Source organism: Chondrus crispus, genomic scaffold, assembly GCF_000350225.1.
Source record: "Chondrus crispus Stackhouse genomic scaffold, scaffold_529, whole genome shotgun sequence".
Taxonomy (NCBI): domain Eukaryota; phylum Rhodophyta; class Florideophyceae; order Gigartinales; family Gigartinaceae; genus Chondrus; species Chondrus crispus.
The window spans coordinates 1-27,521 of NW_005178513.1; the positions used below are offsets into that span (position 1 = coordinate 1).

At 47.2% G+C, this 27,521-nt stretch overlaps 5 protein-coding genes across 5 annotated transcripts; all 5 read right to left on the reverse strand.

The window, feature by feature from the left end:
- Positions 1-594: 594 nt before the first annotated feature.
- On the reverse strand, positions 595-4,704 carry CHC_T00000480001 (hypothetical protein). The gene is made up of 9 exons (XM_005710128.1): positions 4,077-4,704; positions 3,702-3,968; positions 3,355-3,530; positions 3,112-3,315; positions 2,841-2,946; positions 2,412-2,666; positions 1,362-2,273; positions 1,077-1,268; positions 595-995 (listed from the first exon to the last, which is right to left on the reverse strand). The coding sequence occupies exons 1-9, from the start codon at positions 4,702-4,704 to the stop codon at positions 595-597; spliced, it is 3,141 nt and encodes a 1,046-aa protein (XP_005710185.1).
- Positions 4,705-6,777: 2,073 nt separating this feature from the next.
- CHC_T00000481001 (hypothetical protein) lies at positions 6,778-10,892 on the reverse strand. The gene is made up of 6 exons (XM_005710129.1): positions 10,121-10,892; positions 9,528-10,036; positions 8,661-9,431; positions 7,607-8,588; positions 7,131-7,451; positions 6,778-7,007 (listed from the first exon to the last, which is right to left on the reverse strand). Exons 1-6 carry the CDS (start codon positions 10,890-10,892, stop codon positions 6,778-6,780), a joined length of 3,585 nt encoding a protein of 1,194 aa, XP_005710186.1.
- Positions 10,893-12,965: 2,073 nt separating this feature from the next.
- On the reverse strand, positions 12,966-17,080 carry CHC_T00000482001 (hypothetical protein). The gene is made up of 9 exons (XM_005710130.1): positions 16,453-17,080; positions 15,896-16,344; positions 15,731-15,811; positions 15,538-15,691; positions 14,905-15,339; positions 14,630-14,814; positions 13,795-14,530; positions 13,453-13,702; positions 12,966-13,353 (listed from the first exon to the last, which is right to left on the reverse strand). Exons 1-9 carry the CDS (start codon positions 17,078-17,080, stop codon positions 12,966-12,968), a joined length of 3,306 nt encoding a protein of 1,101 aa, XP_005710187.1.
- A 2,073-nt stretch (positions 17,081-19,153) lies between these two features.
- On the reverse strand, positions 19,154-23,268 carry CHC_T00000483001 (hypothetical protein). The gene is made up of 8 exons (XM_005710131.1): positions 22,648-23,268; positions 22,201-22,449; positions 21,919-22,113; positions 21,682-21,879; positions 21,090-21,618; positions 20,022-21,002; positions 19,641-19,890; positions 19,154-19,541 (listed from the first exon to the last, which is right to left on the reverse strand). The coding sequence occupies exons 1-8, from the start codon at positions 23,266-23,268 to the stop codon at positions 19,154-19,156; spliced, it is 3,411 nt and encodes a 1,136-aa protein (XP_005710188.1).
- A 2,462-nt stretch (positions 23,269-25,730) lies between these two features.
- CHC_T00000484001 (hypothetical protein) lies at positions 25,731-26,237 on the reverse strand. The gene has a single exon (XM_005710132.1). It carries the CDS (start codon positions 26,235-26,237, stop codon positions 25,731-25,733), a length of 507 nt encoding a protein of 168 aa, XP_005710189.1.
- Between the last annotated feature and the right edge of the window lie 1,284 nt (positions 26,238-27,521).

Below are 27,521 nucleotides of genomic sequence, written 5' to 3' on the forward strand. Positions count from 1 at the left end.
GCACGTTTACAGCTCACACGTTGCCTTACGAATTCAAATCAATCCTGCAATGACTGTTTACAGCGCACACGTTGCCTTATGAATCTGAATCTCTCGTGAGGTCCTGTCCACTGTGCATTAAAACAGTGCACATTTTTCCTTACGAATTGAAAACTCGCGCAACGGTATCTTTGTGTCCTGCTGTACCCGTGCTGCACTCCATGGACGCTGTAAACCTTTGGCACGTGCCAGGCACCCGCCACCAAGGTTCTATACTTTGTCTGTAAGACTGCAGGCGTACTGTACGCGTCCGACAGTGTAATGAGGACATGTGTCCAGGTCATACACGTGTCGGGCGAAGAAAATGAGACATGCTCTGATTGTACTGTACACCGCAACAGTGTACGTATTTCACACGTGTACACGTTGAAAACCAAACTTGCTCCTGAAGTACTGTAGAGTGCAACCGTGTACAGAAATGACATGTGTACACGTTGAAAATCAAACTTGCTCAGTTCGTCACGCGGAGTGTTTTCGATTTTACACGTGTCAAACCTGTCGTTGTGTGTCATGCATATCAGCATGTGGTCGTAGAATTACAACACTCCCCCTCGATCACATGCTTTTATCAGAAGTAGCTACTGCAAGCCCTAGAAGTTCTACAAACTTCTGGAACAGAACTCGCCCAAGTGCTTTCGTCAGGATATCTGCAGGCATGGAAGTGGTCGGGCAATGCGACAAAGAAATGACGTTTCTCTTAATTGCATCTCGTACATAGTGGTATTTCACATCAACATGTTTGTTACGACGGTTGACCGATTCATTCTCTGCATACGAAATAGTCCCTGCATTGTCACACCCCATCATAATGGTGGGATCAGAATCAAGTCCAAGAACATCAGCAACCACTTGACGCAACCAAGTCGCCTCCTTACACGCTTCACATAGTGCAATGTACTCAGCTTCACACGTCGAAGTTGCAACCACAGTCTGTTTCCGGGAACTCCAACTGATCGCTCCACCGCAGAACTTGAAAACATATCCGCTGGTCGACTTGCGAGAGTCTGAACAACCGGCCCAGTCAGCATCACTGAAACCAAGCAACTCCGGCGATTTGGATTTATTGTCAAACACGATTCCTAAGTTTCGAGTCCCTTGCACGTATCGCATTACCCGTTTCACACTTGCCCAGTGTGACTCACATGGGTTGGCAGAATGTTGAGAAAGCTTTCCAATCGCATATGCCAAGTCTGGACGAGTGCCAACCATCAAGTACATCAGGGATCCCACTGCCTCACGATACGGTGCGTTTGTTTCGGAGTCGTTTTCGGTAGAAATCGTGGTTGTGTGACCTTGTTCCATTGGAGTCAGAGAAGGGTTACAAGTCGACATTTTAAAACGGTCAAGCACATTTGATGCATACTTAGTTTGAGTGAGACTCAAAGTCTTGGCGCTGCGATCCCTTTCAATTTCAAGACCAATGCAGACTTTTGCTTTACCAAGGTCTTTCATCTCAAACCGTTTATTAAGCTCCCCCTTCATCCATTTGATAGCATCGATATCACTACCGGCGAGTAACAAGTCATCGACATAAAGTGCAATCAGCATGATAGTGTTACCGATGCGTTTAATGAAGAGACAAGGATCACTACGCGAAGTCTCGAATCCCAATTCACCAATTAAGAAATCATTCACTTTGGCATGCCATTGACGATGTGCTTGTTTAAGATCGTAAAGTGCTTTCAAAAGTTTGCACACGTGATCACTTTTGCTTTTGTCAATGCACCCTTCGGGTTGCTCCATGTAGATGTCTTCATCCAAGTCGCCGTTCAAAAACGCAGTGACGACATCCATCTGATGAAGTTCGAGATCATAATGAGCAACTAAAGCAAGAAGTAGACGAATAGTGGTAAACTTTATGACAGGGGCATATGTCTCAGTATAGTCAAGACCTTGCACTTGCTGGAATCCACGAGCAACAAGTCTGGCTTTTGCACTTTCAACTATATTGCCATTTGCATCAGGCAGTTGCTTGACATTGAAAACCCATCGAGATGTCAAGATGTTTGACACCTCAGATGGAGGAACAAGTTTCCAAGTCCGATTCTTGGTCTGCGAGGCAAGTTCTTTGTCAATGCCGGTCTGCCAAAATGCAGCTCTAGGACCGTTGGTTGCCTGTTTGAAAGTGTTGCGACCTTCAATAGCGACATGCGCATGTGAAAGAAGAGCAGCTGCAAAGTTGCTCCTCCACCATGATCCGGGAGGTCTGCTGACTCGAGACGATCTTCGCACAGCTGGAATCGGAGTTGGAGGGGTGACATTCGGATTTTCGACGGCAGTTGGTACATCATCTTCATCTTCATCATTCTCACTTACAGAATGAGCGCCATCGTTTTCAAGAACCTCCTCCGAAACTTCATCCTCTTCAGAACCGACCTCATTCGTATTTGGGGTATCGGCTTCATTCCCATTGTCGCCATCGAGCAGTACAACGTCAACATCAGAGTTGATGGAATCACTTTCGTGTGCAGGAATGTCATGTATACCACATGTCGATTCATCAAACTTGACATCCCGTGACACAACAATTTTATTCAACTCTCCGTCCCAAAGTTTGTATGCCTTACTGCATTGCGAGTACCCAAGAAACATCGCTTCACGCGCTCGCAAGTCCAGCTTACGGAGCTCTAATTTTGGTAATGTATACCAACACTTTGACCCAAATACTCGCAAATGGCCAACATTTGGAGTGGAATTCATCCAAATGTGGTGCGGAGTTGCATTAACGGGCAAAGTGCGTGAAGTAACTCGATTACGTACATATACCGAAGTGGCAAGAGCCTCGGCCCAGAATCGCTTACTGACCTGTTTATGAGAAAGCATTGAGTGGACGAGATCAATCAAAGTTCGATTTAAACGTTCAGCAACACCGTTTTGTTCAGGGGTGTACGCCGTTGTGAGTTGGTGCTGCGTACCGTTTAAATCTAGATGCGACTTGAATTCCGTCGACAAGTACTCTCCCCCTCGATCAGTGCGAAGCACCTTTACTTTGCGACCAGTGTGGGTTTGAGCCAACTTTTCATACAACTTGTATTTTGCGAACGCCTCAGATTTATATCTCATCGTGTACACAACTACCCAGTTGGAGTGATCATCTACAAATGTAATGAAGTATCTCGAACCACCAATGGACTGTACTTCGAGCGGACCGCAAACGTCAGAATGTACCAAGTCAAGACAGTTCTGTGCTCGAGACGATGATCGCTGTTTTGGGATTACTGATCGCGTTGCTTTGCCAAACACACACGCAGGACAAATGGGAGAGTGATTGTCAGACTTCGGATTCATTGCACTGATGACATCGCTTTGACGAACGTTGATGCCACTTACCACATTATTGTGAATCATTGATGCGATTCCTTGTACATTAACATGGGCCATGCGTTCATGTAGCGTCTGCATGGTAACTACGTGAGAAGAAAAGGTTTCATTCATGACGTCAAGTATGTACAAATCCCCAACTTGACTCGCTGTGGCAACTACAGTTGGTCCTGTAGTAACGCGGTATTTCTCATTTTCAAATGACACTTGCAAACCCTTTGAAACCATTTGGGTAACAGACAGTAGCGAGTATCCGAAATCAGGGACATGCAAAACGTTTGACAATTTGCAAGGATGTGGACTACCGTTGACGTTCAACATGAATTCTACCTCGCCGCGACCAGCGACATTAGCTCTAGCCTTCGTGCCCATCTCGACTGATCCAGATTGCATCTGTTCATACGTAACGAACAAAGAGCGATCAAACGTAATGTGAGCGCTGCAACCGGAATCGACAAGCCATGACCTTGCGTTTGCAGCCCTCTTTTCTGGAGTGGAAGTCGAAAGCAAGCAAGTAAAGTTACTCTCTGCAAAGGCAGCAGTAGAATTGTCATTTCGAGAAACGAATGCACTTGGCTTCAAGGCAGTGTTGCGTGACCGAAACCCATCTGGCGGCGCAGGTCGGCGCCCATTCACGTCCTTGCCCCAGCAATGCGCTGCAGTATGCCCATGTCTGTTGCAATTCGTACATTTCATATCGCGTCGAATAGGCATACGATTGACAAGTGCAGGTGCATGTGGTGATGAAGCAGAAGCGGTCTTCATGCTTTCTCGTTGTTCTTCTTGCAGCAGACGACTCTTCACAAACTCGAGTCCAAACACTTTATCTTCATTGCCAAGTGCGTCAAGAGCAACAATCAGGTTATCGAATCGTGGAGGCAAGCCATTCAACACAGCCATTGCAATTTCTTTATCGTCAATCTCAACACTCATTGACTGCAATCTGGCAGCAAGTTGCTTCACACGATTGATGAACACGAGCACTTTCTCGGATGGGAGCATGGATACCGTGTGAAAGTCGCGACGCGCGGCAAGTTTGTTGAGCAAAGTATGACGCTCAAACACATTCAGAATTGCTTCCCATGTCTCTTTCGCACTGCTACACTCTCGCACATGGTGCAAGTAGTCATCAGAAAGCGTGAGTCCGATGACTGCCTTTGCTTTTGCGTCACCACGGATCCATTTTCTCCGGTCATCTGACGTCGCATTCTCCGGGATATCATCTAAAACGTATTGATCGACATCTCGGAGAGCAAGCAGTAGCTGGATTTTCTGCTTCCAGATGTAAAAGTTAGATGCGGTCAGCTTCTCGATTCTGACCGATCCAGAGCTTTGGTCATCCATTTCGCCGAATGGATGTACCCTTGGAGTATACAAGGTCTTCTGTTCCGGGATCCCAAGCCGTTAACCGATAGTCAACACAATGGCAAGCCCACCCGTATAAGAAGTTTGTAGCGATTACTCGGAAACGTTCTTGGTGCTTGTTCCCGGCGGAGTGGAACAAGCGTATTCTTCTTAAAAATGCCTTAGGGCGCTACCCCTGTATGTCGGCCAGTGTAGGTCTTTCGACTGTGAACTAAATCAAACGTGCCACGAGTAAGCACAACACTTTGCCTGTAGACGAACCAGGACTTTTGGTCACTACGGCGAACGGTCCCTGCAACCGAAATCGGCTTGTCCAAACTTGATACGGTACTACCCCAATGAGGTTCCCCACAACACGAGAATGAAACTGCCTTCGTCGTACTCGTGTGATTTGTTCACAATCACGCCTAGGGTCACCCTCTTCCGTGCGAACTTAATCAAGGTACGCGACCTTATACACGTATAGTGAGAGGTTCAGTGTTTAGGCACGTATTCTCTTCACCCAGGGGACCGAAGTCGTATCTATAGGGCTAATACCGAGAGCGTTACTCACACCGCCGACGCACCTCCCGAAGGCAGAGTGCCGATCGACTAGACCAGTACACTGTGATCCTCCCCGAGGATCAGTGTTTCGTCTCTCGACGATTCTTGGTCGGACCCTCGCTCAAGTCAGATTTCCAATGGCACAAGCCTTTCACCAAGAGCGAGGGTATCGGTAGCTACGACGATCACCGGCGTGATCGAAGGGCAGTCTTCTTGGATTGATATGGTACGTTGGCGACTAGGGACTATACCCACAGCTCACACAACGATTGCCAAGACCAAGCTGCAACAGACACGAAGAAGATCCACCAAGTTGAAACGACAGCAGGTAGACGGAGACGAACGACCAAGATGATAACGACAGCAAGTAGACGACGATAGAATAAAACGAACGACGGCGGCGATGAAAACGGCGGCGGAAACGACAGCAGAAACCAAAACGAGAACGACAGCGGACACCAAAACGAGAACGACAGCAGAAACAAACACGAAAACGGCAGCAGAAACTGAGAACAATCACTCACACAGCGGAACAATAACGTTGCACTGGCCCATAACCTACTGGAAGGTTAGCGGGGCAAAGAGAAATCGAAGGACGGTTGATGAGGTCAAGTTGAAGGATTGGGTACCGATTTACTTCGAGTCGCCAACTTCTGGCGCTACTTATACACTTCTGCCATCTTCTCGAACTCTACTACCAAACGCTACGACACACATACTACAAATGTATTGGCTCTAACACATGTGCCCGTCTTGCTACTCAGCCAAACTGGCGATGGCCCAACAAACATGACAGAAAACCGCCTTACGAATTACCACTGTCATGACGGAGAAATTAGTAAGGCAGTACAACAAAGCACAGCAAAGCACAAATTCCCTTACTATTCCAAATCCAGCGTGGCACAAATTCGTAAGGCACGTTTACAGCTCACACGTTGCCTTACGAATTCAAATCAATCCTGCAATGACTGTTTACAGCGCACACGTTGCCTTATGAATCTGAATCTCTCGTGAGGTCCTGTCCACTGTGCATTAAAACAGTGCACATTTTTCCTTACGAATTGAAAACTCGCGCAACGGTATCTTTGTGTCCTGCCGTACCCGTGCTGCACTCCATGGACGCTGTAAACCTTTGGCACGTGCCAGGCACCCGCCACCAAGGTTCTATACTTTGTCTGTAAGACTGCAGGCGTACTGTACGCGTCCGACAGTGTAATGAGGACATGTGTCCAGGTCATACACGTGTCGGGCGAAGAAAATGAGACATGCTCTGATTGTACTGTACACCGCAACAGTGTACATATTTCACACGTGTACACGTTGAAAACCAAACTTGCTCCTGAAGTACTGTAGAGTGCAACCGTGTACAGAAATGACATGTGTACACGTTGAAAATCAAACTTGCTCAGTTCGTCACGCGGAGTGTTTTCGATTTTACACGTGTCAAACCTGTCGTTGTGTGTCATGCATATCAGCATGTGGTCGTAGAATTACAACACTCCCCCTCGATCACATGCTTTTATCAGAAGTAGCTACTGCAAGCCCTAGAAGTTCTACAAACTTCTGGAACAGAACTCGCCCAAGTGCTTTCGTCAGGATATCTGCAGGCATGGAAGTGGTCGGGCAATGCGACAAAGAAATGACGTTTCTCTTAATTGCATCTCGTACATAGTGGTATTTCACATCAACATGTTTGTTACGACGGTTGACCGATTCATTCTCTGCATACGAAATAGTCCCTGCATTGTCACACCCCATCATAATGGTGGGATCAGAATCAAGTCCAAGAACATCAGCAACCACTTGACGCAACCAAGTCGCCTCCTTACACGCTTCACATAGTGCAATGTACTCAGCTTCACACGTCGAAGTTGCAACCACAGTCTGTTTCCGGGAACTCCAACTGATCGCTCCACCGCAGAACTTGAAAACATATCCGCTGGTCGACTTGCGAGAGTCTGAACAACCGGCCCAGTCAGCATCACTGAAGCCGAACAACTCTGGCGATTTAGATTTATTGTCAAACACGATTCCTAAGTTTCGAGTCCCTTGCACGTATCGCATTACCCGTTTCACACCTGCCCAGTGTGACTCACATGGGTTGGCAGAATGTTGAGAAAGCTTTCCAATCGCATATGCCAAGTCTGGACGAGTGCCAACCATCAAGTACATCAGGGATCCCACTGCCTCGCGATACGGTACATTTGTTTCGGAGTCGTTTTCGGTTGAAATCGTGGTTGTGTGACCTTGTTCCATTGGAGTCAGAGAGGGGTTGGGTTACACGTTGACATTCCAAAACGCTCAAGCACTTTTGATGCATACTTAGTTTGAGTGAGACTCAACGTCTTGGCGCTGCGATCCCTTTCAATTTCAAGACCAATGCAGACTTTTGCTTTACCAAGGTCTTTCATCTCAAACCGTTTATTAAGCTCCCCCTTCATCCATTTGATAGCATCGATATCACTACCGGCGAGTAACAAGTCATCGACATAAAGTGCAATCAGCATGATAGTGTTACCGATGCGTTTAATGAAGAGACAAGGATCACTACGCGAAGTCTCGAATCCCAATTCACCAATTAAGAAATCATTCACTTTGGCATGCCATTGACGATGTGCTTGTTTAAGATCGTAAAGTGCTTTCAAAAGTTTGCACACGTGATCACTTTTGCTTTTGTCAATGCACCCTTCGGGTTGCTCCATGTAGATGTCTTCATCCAAGTCGCCGTTCAAAAACGCAGTGACGACATCCATCTGATGAAGTTCGAGATCATAATGAGCAACTAAAGCAAGAAGTAGACGAATAGTGGTAAACTTTATGACAGGGGCATATGTCTCAGTATAGTCAAGACCTTGCACTTGCTGGAATCCACGAGCAACAAGTCTGGCTTTTGCACTTTCAACTATATTGCCATTTGCATCAGGCAGTTGCTTGACATTGAAAACCCATCGAGATGTCAAGATGTTTGACACCTCAGATGGAGGAACAAGTTTCCAAGTCCGATTCTTGGTCTGCGAGGCAAGTTCTTTGTCAATGCCGGTCTGCCAAAATGCAGCTCTAGGACCGTTGGTTGCCTGTTTGAAAGTGTTGCGACCTTCAATAGCGACATGCGCATGTGAAAGAAGAGCAGCTGCAAAGTTGCTCCTCCACCATGATCCGGGAGGTCTGCTGACTCGAGACGATCTTCGCACAGCTGGAATCGGAGTTGGAGGGGTGACATTCGGATTTTCGACGGCAGTTGGTACATCATCTTCATCTTCATCATTCTCACTTACAGAATGAGCGCCATCGTTTTCAAGAACCTCCTCCGAAACTTCATCCTCTTCAGAACCGACCTCATTCGTATTTGGGGTATCGGCTTCATTCCCATTGTCGCCATCGAGCAGTACAACGTCAACATCAGAGTTGATGGAATCACTTTCGTGTGCAGGAATGTCATGTATACCACATGTCGATTCATCAAACTTGACATCCCGTGACACAACAATTTTATTCAACTCTCCGTCCCAAAGTTTGTATGCCTTACTGCATTGCGAGTACCCAAGAAACATCGCTTCACGCGCTCGCAAGTCCAGCTTACGGAGCTCTAATTTTGGTAATGTATACCAACACTTTGACCCAAATACTCGCAAATGGCCAACATTTGGAGTGGAATTCATCCAAATGTGGTGCGGAGTTGCATTAACGGGCAAAGTGCGTGAAGTAACTCGATTACGTACATATACCGAAGTGGCAAGAGCCTCGGCCCAGAATCGCTTACTGACCTGTTTATGAGAAAGCATTGAGTGGACGAGATCAATCAAAGTTCGATTTAAACGTTCAGCAACACCGTTTTGTTCAGGGGTGTACGCCGTTGTGAGTTGGTGCTGCGTACCGTTTAAATCTAGATGCGACTTGAATTCCGTCGACAAGTACTCTCCCCCTCGATCAGTGCGAAGCACCTTTACTTTGCGACCAGTGTGGGTTTGAGCCAACTTTTCATACAACTTGTATTTTGCAAACGCCTCAGATTTATATCTCATCGTGTACACAACTACCCAGTTGGAGTGATCATCTACAAATGTAATGAAGCATCTCGAACCACCAATGGACTGTACTTCGAGCGGACCGCAAACGTCAGAATGTACCAAGTCAAGACAGTTCTGTGCTCGAGACGATGATCGCTGTTTTGGGATTACTGATCGCGTTGCTTTGCCAAACACACACGCAGGACAAATGGGAGAGTGATTGTCAGACTTCGGATTCATTGCACTGATGACATCGCTTTGACGAACGTTGATGCCACTTACCACATTATTGTGAATCATTGATGCGATTCCTTGTACATTAACATGGGCCATGCGTTCATGTAGCGTCTGCATGGTAACTACGTGAGAAGAAAAGGTTTCATTCATGACGTCAAGTATGTACAAATCCCCAACTTGACTCGCTGTGGCAACTACAGTTGGTCCTGTAGTAACGCGGTATTTCTCATTTTCAAATGACACTTGCAAACCCTTTGAAACCATTTGGGTAACAGACAGTAGCGAGTATCCGAAATCAGGGACATGCAAAACGTTTGACAATTTGCAAGGATGTGGACTACCGTTGACGTTCAACATGAGTTCTACCTCGCCGCGACCAGCGACATTAGCTCTAGCCTTCGTGCCCATCTCGACTGATCCAGATTGCATCTGTTCATACGTAACGAACAAAGAGCGATCAAACGTAATGTGAGCGCTGCAACCGGAATCGACAAGCCATGACCTTGCGTTTGCAGCCCTGTTTTCTGGAGTGGAAGTCGAAAGCAAGCAAGTAAAGTTACTCTCTGCAAAGGCAGCAGTAGAATTGTCATTTCGAGAAACGAATGCACTTGGCTTCAAGGCAGTGTTGCGTGACCGAAACCCATCTGGCGGCGCAGGTCGGCGCCCATTCACGTCCTTGCCCCAGCAATGCGCTGCAGTATGCCCATGTCTGTTGCAATTCGTACATTTCATATCGCGTCGAATAGGCATACGATTGACAAGTGCAGGTGCATGTGGTGATGAAGCAGAAGCGGTCTTCATGCTTTCTCGTTGTTCTTCTTGCAGCAGACGACTCTTCACAAACTCGAGTCCAAACACTTTATCTTCATTGCCAAGTGCGTCAAGAGCAACAATCAGGTTATCGAATCGTGGAGGCAAGCCATTCAACACAGCCATTGCAATTTCTTTATCGTCAATCTCAACACTCATTGACTGCAATCTGGCAGCAAGTTGCTTCACACGATTGATGAACACGAGCACTTTCTCGGATGGGAGCATGGATACCGTGTGAAAGTCGCGACGCGCGGCAAGTTTGTTGAGCAAAGTATGACGCTCAAACACATTCAGAATTGCTTCCCATGTCTCTTTCGCACTGCTACACTCTCGCACATGGTGCAAGTAGTCATCAGAAAGCGTGAGTCCGATGACTGCCTTTGCTTTTGCGTCACCACGGATCCATTTTCTCCGGTCATCTGACGTCGCATTCTCCGGGATATCATCTAAAACGTATTGATCGACATCTCGGAGAGCAAGCAGTAGCTCGATTTTCTGCTTCCAGATGTAAAAGTTAGATGCGGTCAGCTTCTCGATTCTGACCGATCCAGAGCTTTGGTCATCCATTTCGCCGAATGGATGTACCCTTGGAGTATACAAGGTCTTCTGTTCCGGGATCCCAAGCCGTTAACCGATAGTCAACACAATGGCAAGCCCACCCGTATAAGAAGTTTGTAGCGATTACTCGGAAACGTTCTTGGTGCTTGTTCCCGGCGGAGTGGAACAAGCGTATTCTTCTTAAAAATGCCTTAGGGCGCTACCCCTGTATGTCGGCCAGTGTAGGTCTTTCGACTGTGAACTAAATCAAACGTGCCACGAGTAAGCACAACACTTTGCCTGTAGACGAACCTGGACTTTTGGTCACTACGGCGAACGGTCCCTGCAACCGAAATCGGCTTGTCCAAACTTGATACGGTACTACCCCAATGAGGTTCCCCACAACACGAGAATGAAACTGCCTTCGTCGTACTCGTGTGATTTGTTCACAATCACGCCTAGGGTCACCCTCTTCCGTGCGAACTTAATCAAGGTACGCGACCTTATACACGTATAGTGAGAGGTTCAGTGTTTAGGCACGTATTCTCTTCACCCAGGGGACCGAAGTCGTATCTATAGGGCTAATACCGAGAGCGTTACTCACACCGCCGACGCACCTCCCGAAGGCAGAGTGCCGATCGACTAGACCAGTACACTGTGATCCTCCCCGAGGATCAGTGTTTCGTCTCTCGACGATTCTTGGTCGGACCCTCGCTCAAGTCAGATTTCCAATGGCACAAGCCTTTCACCAAGAGCGAGGGTATCGGTAGCTACGACGATCACCGGCGTGATCGAAGGGCAGTCTTCTTGGATTGATATGGTACGTTGGCGACTAGGGACTATACCCACAGCTCACACAACGATTGCCAAGACCAAGCTGCAACAGACACGAAGAAGATCCACCAAGTTGAAACGACAGCAGGTAGACGGAGACGAACGACCAAGATGATAACGACAGCAAGTAGACGACGATAGAATAAAACGAACGACGGCGGCGATGAAAACGGCGGCGGAAACGACAGCAGAAACCAAAACGAGAACGACAGCGGACACCAAAACGAGAACGACAGCAGAAACAAACACGAAAACGGCAGCAGAAACTGAGAACAATCACTCACACAGCGGAACAATAACGTTGCACTGGCCCATAACCTACTGGAAGGTTAGCGGGGCAAAGAGAAATCGAAGGACGGTTGATGAGGTCAAGTTGAAGGATTGGGTACCGATTTACTTCGAGTCGCCAACTTCTGGCGCTACTTATACACTTCTGCCATCTTCTCGAACTCTACTACCAAACGCTACGACACACATACTACAAATGTATTGGCTCTAACACATGTGCCCGTCTTGCTACTCAGCCAAACTGGCGATGGCCCAACAAACATGACAGAAAACCGCCTTACGAATTACCACTGTCATGACGGAGAAATTAGTAAGGCAGTACAACAAAGCACAGCAAAGCACAAATTCCCTTACTATTCCAAATCCAGCGTGGCACAAATTCGTAAGGCACGTTTACAGCTCACACGTTGCCTTACGAATTCAAATCAATCCTGCAATGACTGTTTACAGCGCACACGTTGCCTTATGAATCTGAATCTCTCGTGAGGTCCTGTCCACTGTGCATTAAAACAGTGCACATTTTTCCTTACGAATTGAAAACTCGCGCAACGGTATCTTTGTGTCCTGCTGTACCCGTGCTGCACTCCATGGACGCTGTAAACCTTTGGCACGTGCCAGGCACCCGCCACCAAGGTTCTATACTTTGTCTGTAAGACTGCAGGCGTACTGTACGCGTCCGACAGTGTAATGAGGACATGTGTCCAGGTCATACACGTGTCGGGCGAAGAAAATGAGACATGCTCTGATTGTACTGTACACCGCAACAGTGTACATATTTCACACGTGTACACGTTGAAAACCAAACTTGCTCCTGAAGTACTGTAGAGTGCAACCGTGTACAGAAATGACATGTGTACACGTTGAAAATCAAACTTGCTCAGTTCGTCACGCGGAGTGTTTTCGATTTTACACGTGTCAAACCTGTCGTTGTGTGTCATGCATATCAGCATGTGGTCGTAGAATTACAACACTCCCCCTCGATCACATGCTTTTATCAGAAGTAGCTACTGCAAGCCCTAGAAGTTCTACAAACTTCTGGAACAGAACTCGCCCAAGTGCTTTCGTCAGGATATCTGCAGGCATGGAAGTGGTCGGGCAATGCGACAAAGAAATGACGTTTCTCTTAATTGCATCTCGTACATAGTGGTATTTCACATCAACATGTTTGTTACGACGGTTGACCGATTCATTCTCTGCATACGAAATAGTCCCTGCATTGTCACACCCCATCATAATGGTGGGATCAGAATCAAGTCCAAGAACATCAGCAACCACTTGACGCAACCAAGTCGCCTCCTTACACGCTTCACATAGTGCAATGTACTCAGCTTCACACGTCGAAGTTGCAACCACAGTCTGTTTCCGGGAACTCCAACTGATCGCTCCACCGCAGAACTTGAAAACATATCCGCTGGTCGACTTGCGAGAGTCTGAACAACCGGCCCAGTCAGCATCACTGAAGCCGAACAACTCTGGCGATTTAGATTTATTGTCAAACACGATTCCTAAGTTTCGAGTCCCTTGCACGTATCGCATTACCCGTTTCACACCTGCCCAGTGTGACTCACATGGGTTGGCAGAATGTTGAGAAAGCTTTCCAATCGCATATGCCAAGTCTGGACGAGTGCCAACCATCAAGTACATCAGGGATCCCACTGCCTCGCGATACGGTACATTTGTTTCGGAGTCGTTTTCGGTTGAAATCGTGGTTGTGTGACCTTGTTCCATTGGAGTCAGAGAGGGGTTGGGTTACACGTTGACATTCCAAAACGCTCAAGCACTTTTGATGCATACTTAGTTTGAGTGAGACTCAACGTCTTGGCGCTGCGATCCCTTTCAATTTCAAGACCAATGCAGACTTTTGCTTTACCAAGGTCTTTCATCTCAAACCGTTTATTAAGCTCCCCCTTCATCCATTTGATAGCATCGATATCACTACCGGCGAGTAACAAGTCATCGACATAAAGTGCAATCAGCATGATAGTGTTACCGATGCGTTTAATGAAGAGACAAGGATCACTACGCGAAGTCTCGAATCCCAATTCACCAATTAAGAAATCATTCACTTTGGCATGCCATTGACGATGTGCTTGTTTAAGATCGTAAAGTGCTTTCAAAAGTTTGCACACGTGATCACTTTTGCTTTTGTCAATGCACCCTTCGGGTTGCTCCATGTAGATGTCTTCATCCAAGTCGCCGTTCAAAAACGCAGTGACGACATCCATCTGATGAAGTTCGAGATCATAATGAGCAACTAAAGCAAGAAGTAGACGAATAGTGGTAAACTTTATGACAGGGGCATATGTCTCAGTATAGTCAAGACCTTGCACTTGCTGGAATCCACGAGCAACAAGTCTGGCTTTTGCACTTTCAACTATATTGCCATTTGCATCAGGCAGTTGCTTGACATTGAAAACCCATCGAGATGTCAAGATGTTTGACACCTCAGATGGAGGAACAAGTTTCCAAGTCCGATTCTTGGTCTGCGAGGCCAGTTCTTTGTCAATGCCGGTCTGCCAAAATGCAGCTCTAGGACCGTTGGTTGCCTGTTTGAAAGTGTTGCGACCTTCAATAGCGACATGCGCATGTGAAAGAAGAGCAGCTGCAAAGTTGCTCCTCCACCATGATCCGGGAGGTCTGCTGACTCGAGACGATCTTCGCACAGCTGGAGTCGGAGTTGGAGGGGTGACATTCGGATTTTCGACGGCAGTTGGTACATCATCTTCATCTTCATCATTCTCACTTACAGAATGAGCGCCATCGTTTTCAAGAACCTCCTCCGAAACTTCATCCTCTTCAGAACCGACCTCATTCGTATTTGGGGTATCGGCTTCATTCCCATTGTCGCCATCGAGCAGTACAACGTCAACATCAGAGTTGATGGAATCACTTTCGTGTGCAGGAATGTCATGTATACCACATGTCGATTCATCAAACTTGACATCCCGTGACACAACAATTTTATTCAACTCTCCGTCCCAAAGTTTGTATGCCTTACTGCATTGCGAGTACCCAAGAAACATCGCTTCACGCGCTCGCAAGTCCAGCTTACGGAGCTCTAATTTTGGTAATGTATACCAACACTTTGACCCAAATACTCGCAAATGGCCAACATTTGGAGTGGAATTCATCCAAATGTGGTGCGGAGTTGCATTAACGGGCAAAGTGCGTGAAGTAACTCGATTACGTACATATACCGAAGTGGCAAGAGCCTCGGCCCAGAATCGCTTACTGACCTGTTTATGAGAAAGCATTGAGTGGACGAGATCAATCAAAGTTCGATTTAAACGTTCAGCAACACCGTTTTGTTCAGGGATGTACGCCGTTGTGAGTTGGTGCTGCGTACCGTTTAAATCTAGATGCGACTTGAATTCCGTCGACAAGTACTCTCCCCCTCGATCAGTGCGAAGCACCTTTACTTTGCGACCAGTGTGGGTTTGAGCCAACTTTTCATACAACTTGTATTTTGCAAACGCCTCAGATTTATATCTCATCGTGTACACAACTACCCAGTTGGAGTGATCATCTACAAATGTAATGAAGTATCTCGAACCACCAATGGACTGTACTTCGAGCGGACCGCAAACGTCAGAATGTACCAAGTCAAGACAGTTCTGTGCTCGAGACGATGATCGCTGTTTTGGGATTACTGATCGCGTTGCTTTGCCAAACACACACGCAGGACAAATGGGAGAGTGATTGTCAGACTTCGGATTCATTGCACTGATGACATCGCTTTGACGAACGTTGATGCCACTTACCACATTATTGTGAATCATTGATGCGATTCCTTGTACATTAACATGGGCCATGCGTTCATGTAGCGTCTGCAGGGTAACTACGTGAGAAGAAAAGGTTTCATTCATGACGTCAAGTATGTACAAATCCCCAACTTGACTCGCTGTGACAACTACAGTTGGTCCTGTAGTAACGCGGTATTTCTCATTTTCAAATGACACTTGCAAACCCTTTGAAACCATTTGGGTAACAGACAGTAGCGAGTATCCGAAATCAGGGACATGCAAAACGTTTGACAATTTGCAAGGATGTGGACTACCGTTGACGTTCAACATGAGTTCTACCTCGCCGCGACCAGCGACATTAGCTCTAGCCTTCGTGCCCATCTCGACTGATCCAGATTGCATCTGTTCATACGTAACGAACAAAGAGCGATCAAACGTAATGTGAGCGCTGCAACCGGAATCGACAAGCCATGACCTTGCGTTTGCAGCCCTCTTTTCTGGAGTGGAAGTCGAAAGCAAGCAAGTAAAGTTACTCTCTGCAAAGGCAGCAGTAGAATTGTCATTTCGAGAAACGAATGCACTTGGCTTCAAGGCAGTGTTGCGTGACCGAAACCCATCTGGCGGCGCAGGTCGGCGCCCATTCACGTCCTTGCCGCAGCAATGCGCTGCAGTATGCCCATGTCTGTTGCAATTCGTACATTTCATATCGCGTCGAATAGGCATACGATTGACAAGTGCAGGTGCATGTGGTGATGAAGCAGAAGCGGTCTTCATGCTTTCTCGTTGTTCTTCTTGCAGCAGACGACTCTTCACAAACTCGAGTCCAAACACTTTATCTTCATTGCCAAGTGCGTCAAGAGCAACAATCAGGTTATCGAATCGTGGAGGCAAGCCATTCAACACAGCCATTGCAATTTCTTTATCGTCAATCTCAACACTCATTGACTGCAATCTGGCAGCAAGTTGCTTCACACGATTGATGAACACGAGCACTTTCTCGGATGGGAGCATGGATACCGTGTGAAAGTCGCGACGCGCGGCAAGTTTGTTGAGCAAAGTATGACGCTCAAACACATTCAGAATTGCTTCCCATGTCTCTTTCGCACTGCTACACTCTCGCACATGGTGCAAGTAGTCATCAGAAAGCGTGAGTCCGATGACTGCCTTTGCTTTTGCGTCACCACGGATCCATTTTCTCCGGTCATCTGACGTCGCATTCTCCGGGATATCATCTAAAACGTATTGATCGACATCTCGGAGAGCAAGCAGTAGCTGGATTTTCTGCTTCCAGATGTAAAAGTTAGATGCGGTCAGCTTCTCGATTCTGACCGATCCAGAGCTTTGGTCATCCATTTCGCCGAATGGATGTACCCTTGGAGTATACAAGGTCTTCTGTTCCGGGATCCCAAGCCGTTAACCGATAGTCAACACAATGGCAAGCCCACCCGTATAAGAAGTTTGTAGCGATTACTCGGAAACGTTCTTGGTGCTTGTTCCCGGCGGAGTGGAACAAGCGTATTCTTCTTAAAAATGCCTTAGGGCGCTACCCCTGTATGTCGGCCAGTGTGGGTCTTTCGACTGTGAACTAAATCAAACGTGCCACGAGTAAGCACAACACTTTGCCTGTAGACGAACCAGGACTTTTGGTCACTACGGCGAACGGTCCCTGCAACCGAAATCGGCTTGTCCAAACTTGATACGGTACTACCCCAATGAGGTTCCCCACAACACGAGAATGAAACTGCCTTCGTCGTACTCGTGTGATTTGTTCACAATCACGCCTAGGGTCACCCTCTTCCGTGCGAACTTAATCAAGGTACGCGACCTTATACACGTATAGTGAGAGGTTCAGTGTTTAGGCACGTATTCTCTTCACCCAGGGGACCGAAGTCGTATCTATAGGGCTAATACCGAGAGCGTTACTCACACCGCCGACGCACCTCCCGAAGGCAGAGTGCCGATCGACTAGACCAGTACACTGTGATCCTCCCCGAGGATCAGTGTTTCGTCTCTCGACGATTCTTGGTCGGACCCTCGCTCAAGTCAGATTTCCAATGGCACAAGCCTTTCACCAAGAGCGAGGGTATCGGTAGCTACGACGATCACCGGCGTGATCGAAGGGCAGTCTTCTTGGATTGATATGGTACGTTGGCGACTAGGGACTATACCCACAGCTCACACAACGATTGCCAAGACCAAGCTGCAACAGACACGAAGAAGATCCACCAAGTTGAAACGACAGCAGGTAGACGGAGACGAACGACCAAGATGATAACGACAGCAAGTAGACGACGATAGAATAAAACGAACGACGGCGGCGATGAAAACGGCGGCGGAAACGACAGCAGAAACCAAAACGAGAACGACAGCGGACACCAAAACGAGAACGACAGCAGAAACAAACACGAAAACGGCAGCAGAAACTGAGAACAATCACTCACACAGCGGAACAATAACGTTGCACTGGCCCATAACCTACTGGAAGGTTAGCGGGGCAAAGAGAAATCGAAGGACGGTTGATGAGGTCAAGTTGAAGGATTGGGTACCGATTTACTTCGAGTCGCCAACTTCTGGCGCTACTTATACACTTCTGCCATCTTCTCGAACTCTACTACCAAACGCTACGACACACATACTACAAATGTATTGGCTCTAACACATGTGCCCGTCTTGCTACTCAGCCAAACTGGCGATGGCCCAACAAACATGACAGAAAACCGCCTTACGAATTACCACTGTCATGACGGAGAAATTAGTAAGGCAGTACAACAAAGCACAGCAAAGCACAAATTCCCTTACTATTCCAAATCCAGCGTGGCACAAATTCGTAAGGCACGTTTACAGCTCACACGTTGCCTTACGAATTCAAATCAATCCTGCAATGACTGTTTACAGCGCACACGTTGCCTTATGAATCTGAATCTCTCGTGAGGTCCTGTCCACTGTGCATTAAAACAGTGCACATTTTTCCTTACGAATTGAAAACTCGCGCAACGGTATCTTTGTGTCCTGCTGTACCCGTGCTGCACTCCATGGACGCTGTAAACCTTTTGCACGTGCCAGGCACCCGCCACCAAGGTTCTATACTTTGTCTGTAAGACTGCAGGCGTACTGTACGCGTCCGACAGTGTAATGAGGACATGTGTCCAGGTCATACACGTGTCGGGCGAAGAAAATGAGACATGCTCTGATTGTACTGTACACCGCAACAGTGTACATATTTCACACGTGTACACGTTGAAAACCAAACTTGCTCCTGAAGTACTGTAGAGTGCAACCGTGTACAGAAATGACATGTGTACACGTTGAAAATCAAACTTGCTCAGTTCGTCACGCGGAGTGTTTTCGATTTTACACGTGTCAAACCTGTCGTTGTGTGTCATGCATATCAGCATGTGGTCGTAGAATTACAACACTCCCCCTCGATCACATGCTTTTATCAGAAGTAGCTACTGCAAGCCCTAGAAGTTCTACAAACTTCTGGAACAGAACTCGCCCAAGTGCTTTCGTCAGGATATCTGCAGGCATGGAAGTGGTCGGGCAATGCGACAAAGAAATGACGTTTCTCTTAATTGCATCTCGTACATAGTGGTATTTCACATCAACATGTTTGTTACGACGGTTGACCGATTCATTCTCTGCATACGAAATAGTCCCTGCATTGTCACACCCCATCATAATGGTGGGATCAGAATCAAGTCCAAGAACATCAGCAACCACTTGACGCAACCAAGTCGCCTCCTTACACGCTTCACATAGTGCAATGTACGCAGCTTCACACGTCGAAGTTGCAACCACAGTCTGTTTCCGGGAACTCCAACTGATCGCTCCACCGCAGAACTTGAAAACATATCCGCTGGTCGACTTGCGAGAGTCTGAACAACCGGCCCAGTCAGCATCACTGAAGCCGAACAACTCTGGCGATTTAGATTTATTGTCAAACACGATTCCTAAGTTTCGAGTCCCTTGCACGTATCGCATTACCCGTTTCACACCTGCCCAGTGTGACTCACATGGGTTGGCAGAATGTTGAGAAAGCTTTCCAATCGCATATGCCAAGTCTGGACGAGTGCCAACCATCAAGTACATCAGGGATCCCACTGCCTCGCGATACGGTACATTTGTTTCGGAGTCGTTTTCGGTTGAAATCGTGGTTGTGTGACCTTGTTCCATTGGAGTCAGAGAGGGGTTGGGTTACACGTTGACATTCCAAAACGCTCAAGCACTTTTGATGCATACTTAGTTTGAGTGAGACTCAACGTCTTGGCGCTGCGATCCCTTTCAATTTCAAGACCAATGCAGACTTTTGCTTTACCAAGGTCTTTCATCTCAAACCGTTTATTAAGCTCCCCCTTCATCCATTTGATAGCATCGATATCACTACCGGCGAGTAACAAGTCATCGACATAAAGTGCAATCAGCATGATAGTGTTACCGATGCGTTTAATAAAGAGACAAGGATCACTACGCGAAGTCTCGAATCCCAATTCACCAATTAAGAAATCATTCACTTTGGCATGCCATTGACGATGTGCTTGTTTAAGATCGTAAAGTGCTTTCAAAAGTTTGCACACGTGATCACTTTTGCTTTTGTCAATGCACCCTTCGGGTTGCTCCATGTAGATGTCTTCATCCAAGTCGCCGTTCAAAAACGCAGTGACGACATCCATCTGATGAAGTTCGAGATCATAATGAGCAACTAAAGCAAGAAGTAGACGAATAGTGGTAAACTTTATGACAGGGGCATATGTCTCAGTATAGTCAAGACCTTGCACTTGCTGGAATCCACGAGCAACAAGTCTGGCTTTTGCACTTTCAACTATATTGCCATTTGCATCAGGCAGTTGCTTGACATTGAAAACCCATCGAGATGTCAAGATGTTTGACACCTCAGATGGAGGAACAAGTTTCCAAGTCCGATTCTTGGTCTGCGAGGCCAGTTCTTTGTCAATGCCGGTCTGCCAAAATGCAGCTCTAGGACCGTTGGTTGCCTGTTTGAAAGTGTTGCGACCTTCAATAGCGACATGCGCATGTGAAAGAAGAGCAGCTGCAAAGTTGCTCCTCCACCATGATCCGGGAGGTCTGCTGACTCGAGACGATCTTCGCACAGCTGGAGTCGGAGTTGGAGGGGTGACATTCGGATTTTCGACGGCAGTTGGTACATCATCTTCATCTTCATCATTCTCACTTACAGAATGAGCGCCATCGTTTTCAAGAACCTCCTCCGAAACTTCATCCTCTTCAGAACCGACCTCATTCGTATTTGGGGTATCGGCTTCATTCCCATTGTCGCCATCGAGCAGTACAACGTCAACATCAGAGTTGATGGAATCACTTTCGTGTGCAGGAATGTCATGTATACCACATGTCGATTCATCAAACTTGACATCCCGTGACACAACAATTTTATTCAACTCTCCGTCCCAAAGTTTGTATGCCTTACTGCATTGCGAGTACCCAAGAAACATCGCTTCACGCGCTCGCAAGTCCAGCTTACGGAGCTCTAATTTTGGTAATGTATACCAACACTTTGACCCAAATACTCGCAAATGGCCAACATTTGGAGTGGAATTCATCCAAATGTGGTGCGGAGTTGTATTAACGGGCAAAGTGCGTGAAGTAACTCGATTACGTACATATACCGAAGTGGCAAGAGCCTCGGCCCAGAATCGCTTACTGACCTGTTTATGAGAAAGCATTGAGTGGACGAGATCAATCAAAGTTCGATTTAAACGTTCAGCAACACCGTTTTGTTCAGGGATGTACGCCGTTGTGAGTTGGTGCTGCGTACCGTTTAAATCTAGATGCGACTTGAATTCCGTCGACAAGTACTCTCCCCCTCGATCAGTGCGAAGCACCTTTACTTTGCGACCAGTGTGAGTTTGAGCCAACTTTTCATACAACTTGTATTTTGCAAACGCCTCAGATTTATATCTCATCGTGTACACAACTACCCAGTTGGAGTGATCATCTACAAATGTAATGAAGCATCTCGAACCACCAATGGACTGTACTTCGAGCGGACCGCAAACGTCAGAATGTACCAAGTCAAGACAGTTCTGTGCTCGAGACGATGATCGCTGTTTTGGGATTACTGATCGCGTTGCTTTGCCAAACACACACGCAGGACAAATGGGAGAGTGATTGTCAGACTTCGGATTCATTGCACTGATGACATCGCTTTGACGAACGTTGATGCCACTTACCACATTATTGTGAATCATTGATGCGATTCCTTGTACATTAACATGGGCCATGCGTTCATGTAGCGTCTGCATGGTAACTACGTGAGAAGAAAAGGTTTCATTCATGACGTCAAGTATGTACAAATCCCCAACTTGACTCGCTGTGGCAACTACAGTTGGTCCTGTAGTAACGCGGTATTTCTCATTTTCAAATGACACTTGCAAACCCTTTGAAACCATTTGGGTAACAGACAGTAGCGAGTATCCGAAATCAGGGACATGCAAAACGTTTGACAATTTGCAAGGATGTGGACTACCGTTGACGTTCAACATGAATTCTACCTCGCCGCGACCAGCGACATTAGCTCTAGCCTTCGTGCCCATCTCGACTGATCCAGATTGCATCTGTTCATACGTAACGAACAAAGAGCGATCAAACGTAATGTGAGCGCTGCAACCGGAATCGACAAGCCATGACCTTGCGTTTGCAGCCCTCTTTTCTGGAGTGGAAGTCGAAAGCAAGCAAGTAAAGTTACTCTCTGCAAAGGCAGCAGTAGAATTGTCATTTCAAGAAACGAATGCACTTGGCTTCAAGGCAGTGTTGCGTGACCGAAACCCATCTGGCGGCGCAGGTCGGCGCCCATTCACGTCCTTGCCGCAGCAATGCGCTGCAGTATGCCCATGTCTGTTGCAATTCGTACATTTCATATCGCGTCGAATAGGCATACGATTGACAAGTGCAGGTGCATGTGGTGATGAAGCAGAAGCGGTCTTCATGCTTTCTCGTTGTTCTTCTTGCAGCAGACGACTCTTCACAAACTCGAGTCCAAACACTTTATCTTCATTGCCAAGTGCGTCAAGAGCAACAATCAGGTTATCGAATCGTGGAGGCAAGCCATTCAACACAGCCATTGCAATTTCTTTATCGTCAATCTCAACACTCATTGACTGCAATCTGGCAGCAAGTTGCTTCACACGATTGATGAACACGAGCACTTTCTCGGATGGGAGCATGGATACCGTGTGAAAGTCGCGACGCGCGGCAAGTTTGTTGAGCAAAGTATGACGCTCAAACACATTCAGAATTGCTTCCCATGTCTCTTTCGCACTGCTACACTCTCGCACATGGTGCAAGTAGTCATCAGAAAGCGTGAGTCCGATGACTGCCTTTGCTTTTGCGTCACCACGGATCCATTTTCTCCGGTCATCTGACGTCGCATTCTCCGGGATATCATCTAAAACGTATTGATCGACATCTCGGAGAGCAAGCAGTAGCTCGATTTTCTGCTTCCAGATGTAAAAGTTAGATGCGGTCAGCTTCTCGATTCTGACCGATCCAGAGCTTTGGTCATCCATTTCGCCGAATGGATGTACCCTTGGAGTATACAAGGTCTTCTGTTCCGGGATCCCAAGCCGTTAACCGATAGTCAACACAATGGCAAGCCCACCCGTATAAGAAGTTTGTAGCGATTACTCGGAAACGTTCTTGGTGCTTGTTCCCGGCGGAGTGGAACAAGCGTATTCTTCTTAAAAATGCCTTAGGGCGCTACCCCTGTATGTCGGCCAGTGTAGGTCTTTCGACTGTGAACTAAATCAAACGTGCCACGAGTAAGCACAACACTTTGCCTGTAGACGAACCAGGACTTTTGGTCACTACGGCGAACGGTCCCTGCAACCGAAATCGGCTTGTCCAAACTTGATACGGTACTACCCCAATGAGGTTCCCCACAACACGAGAATGAAACTGCCTTCGTCGTACTCGTGTGATTTGTTCACAATCACGCCTAGGGTCACCCTCTTCCGTGCGAACTTAATCAAGGTACGCGACCTTATACACGTATAGTGAGAGGTTCAGTGTTTAGGCACGTATTCTCTTCACCCAGGGGACCGAAGTCGTATCTATAGGGCTAATACCGAGAGCGTTACTCACACCGCCGACGCACCTCCCGAAGGCAGAGTGCCGATCGACTAGACCAGTACACTGTGATCCTCCCCGAGGATCAGTGTTTCGTCTCTCGACGATTCTTGGTCGGACCCTCGCTCAAGTCAGATTTCCAATGGCACAAGCCTTTCACCAAGAGCGAGGGTATCGGCAGCTACGACGATCACCGGCGTGATCGAAGGGCAGTCTTCTTGGATTGATATGGTACGTTGGCGACTAGGGACTATACCCACAGCTCACACAACGATTGCCAAGACCAAGCTGCAACAGACACGAAGAAGATCCACCAAGTTGAAACGACAGCAGGTAGACGGAGACGAACGACCAAGATGATAACGACAGCAAGTAGACGACGATAGAATAAAACGAACGACGGCGGCGATGAAAACGGCGGCGGAAACGACAGCAGAAACCAAAACGAGAACGACAGCGGACACCAAAACGAGAACGACAGCAGAAACAAACACGAAAACGGCAGCAGAAACTGAGAACAATCACTCACACAGCGGAACAATAACGTTGCACTGGCCCATAACCTACTGGAAGGTTAGCGGGGCAAAGAGAAATCGAAGGACGGTTGATGAGGTCAAGTTGAAGGATTGGGTACCGATTTACTTCGAGTCGCCAACTTCTGGCGCTACTTATACACTTCTGCCATCTTCTCGAACTCTACTACCAAACGCTACGACACACATACTACAAATGTATTGGCTCTAACACATGTGCCCGTCTTGCTACTCAGCCAAACTGGCGATGGCCCAACAAACATGACAGAAAACCGCCTTACGAATTACCACTGTCATGACGGAGAAATTAGTAAGGCAGTACAACAAAGCACAGCAAAGCACAAATTCCCTTACTATTCCAAATCCAGCGTGGCACAAATTCGTAAGGCACGTTTACAGCTCACACGTTGCCTTACGAATTCAAATCAATCCTGCAATGACTGTTTACAGCGCACACGTTGCCTTATGAATCTGAATCTCTCGTGAGGTCCTGTCCACTGTGCATTAAAACAGTGCACATTTTTCCTTACGAATTGAAAACTCGCGCAACGGTATCTTTGTGTCCTGCTGTACCCGTGCTGCACTCCATGGACGCTGTAAACCTTTGGCACGTGCCAGGCACCCGCCACCAAGGTTCTATACTTTGTCTGTAAGACTGCAGGCGTACTGTACGCGTCCGACAGTGTAATGAGGACATGTGTCCAGGTCATACACGTGTCGGGCGAAGAAAATGAGACATGCTCTGATTGTACTGCACACCGCACAGTGTCCATATTTCACACGTGTACACGTTGAAAACCAAACTTGCTCCTGAAGTACTGTAGAGTGCAACCGTGTACAGAAATGACATGTGTACACGTTGAAAATCAAACTTGCTCAGTTCGTCACGCGGAGTGTTTTCGATTTTACACGTGTCAAACCTGTCGTTGTGTGTCATGCATATCAGCATGTGGTCGTAGAATTACAACACTCCCCCTCGATCACATGCTTTTATCAGAAGTAGCTACTGCAAGCCCTAGAAGTTCTACAAACTTCTGGAACAGAACTCGCCCAAGTGCTTTCGTCAGGATATCTGCAGGCATGGAAGTGGTCGGGCAATGCGACAAAGAAATGACGTTTGTCTTAATTGCATCTCGTACATAGTGGTATTTCATATCAACATGTTTGTTACGACGGTTGACCGATTCATTCTCTGCATACGAAATAGTCCCTGCATTGTCACACCCCATCATAATGGTGGGATCAGAATCAAGTCCAAGAACATCAGCAACCACTTGACGCAAACAAGTCGCCTCCTTACACGCTTCACATAGTGCAATGTACTCAGCTTCACACGTCGAAGTTGCAACCACAGTCTGTTTCCGGGAACTTCAACTGATCGCTCCACCGCAGAACTTGAAAACATATCCGCTGGTCGACTTGCGAGAGTCTGAACAACCGGCCCAGTCAGCATCACTGAAGCCGAACAACTCTGGCGATTTAGATTTATTGTCAAACACGATTCCTAAGTTTCGAGTCCCTTGCACGTATCGCATTACCCGTTTCACACCTGCCCAGTGTGACTCACATGGGTTGGCAGAATGTTGAGAAAGCTTTCCAATCCCATATGCCAAGTCTGGGCGAGTGCCAACCATCAAGTACATCAGGGATCCCACTGCCTCACGATACGGTGCATTTGTTTCGGAGTCGTTTTCGGTTGAAATCGTGGTTGTGTGACCTTGTTCCAGTGGAGTCAGAGAGGGGTTACACGTTGACATTCCAAAACGCTCAAGCACTTTTGATGCATACTTAGTTTGAGTGAGACTCAACGTCTTGGCGGTGCGATCCCTTTCAATTTCAAGACCAATGCAGACTTTTGCTTTACCAAGGTCTTTCATCTCAAACCGTTTATTAAGCTCCCCCTAATGGTTGGTTCGGAGGGGCAAGGCAAAGAAGGAGGGCAGGTTGATGTGTGTGAGTGAAGGAGTTGGTGCCGAGGTTTACTTGGAGCCGTCTTTCGGCGATACTTATACACTTTGAGTGTTACACTATCCCATTACTTTGGCACCTGGTAAACCGTACTCACCATATGCGCGACCAAGCGCGGTCCTCTTCTGGCCCGTCCACACTGTTCTATTTCCATCTTACGAATTGACTATTGACTATCAGTGCACAACAGTTTCTACACATTTCGAGTGACTGTAAACCATGGCCCTATGCATGCAATCGTTTCACACCTTACTAATCTGCATCCAGACATGACAGAATATATTCTTGCACAATGAACAACTTGGCATCTCTCTATTTCCAACAACGCAAAGTCCTGTCATATCTCAGTCCCCATACATGCCCTTGTTTCGTACCTTACTAATTTCGGTACACACTGCCAGACAACTATCACGGATAGCAACAATGTGCATCCAGACTTTCTACACATCTCGCGTGATATCCGATGTGAATCACACGAGTACTGTCATCAACTTGCATCCAACGGCGCACCATAACGAGAGCACAGTGCAACGTCGCATGCTGACGAGAGTGTAGTACAACGGCGCATGCTGATGCAAGGGTCGCATACAGCGTGACGCGTACACTGAATACTCACGTAAGTACATCTCTCTTGCGAGAAATACTTGTTGTACTTTTAATTCACATGTACTGTGCTCGGACACGCGCCGGACCGTATGTAGGAGACGTGTACAAGTGTACGTACACGCAGCAACCTGGCGATGTGTACATGTGTACACCGCACACAAGTGTCCAGCGCCAAGGCGACCCGTAATTACCCATTACAACCATGGTGAACAACTTGAAACCCCCGAAATGATGTAATTAAAACGTATACCGATCATTCAAGATATATCACCCGCATGACTGCATATAAGTGGACAATAACAGACCAATAGAATTGCAGCATTCGAACCGACACCCAATAGATTTGCAGTATTGCCTGTGTAGCCCTATAACGGTTCGGGCCAAATGCAAATTTTCGGCATTTATGCAAATTTGCATAACCCTCCAAAAGTCCACTTTCGTCCCCAGAACCCCAAAATCTGAGAATTTACACGTGTCATGTCGTGATATGGGGTGAGGGTCCGGACCGTCGAGTCATGTACACGTGGTGCTCGATTTTGCACTTTCCAGATATCAGCATGTGGTCGCACATTTTCAATACCTCCCCT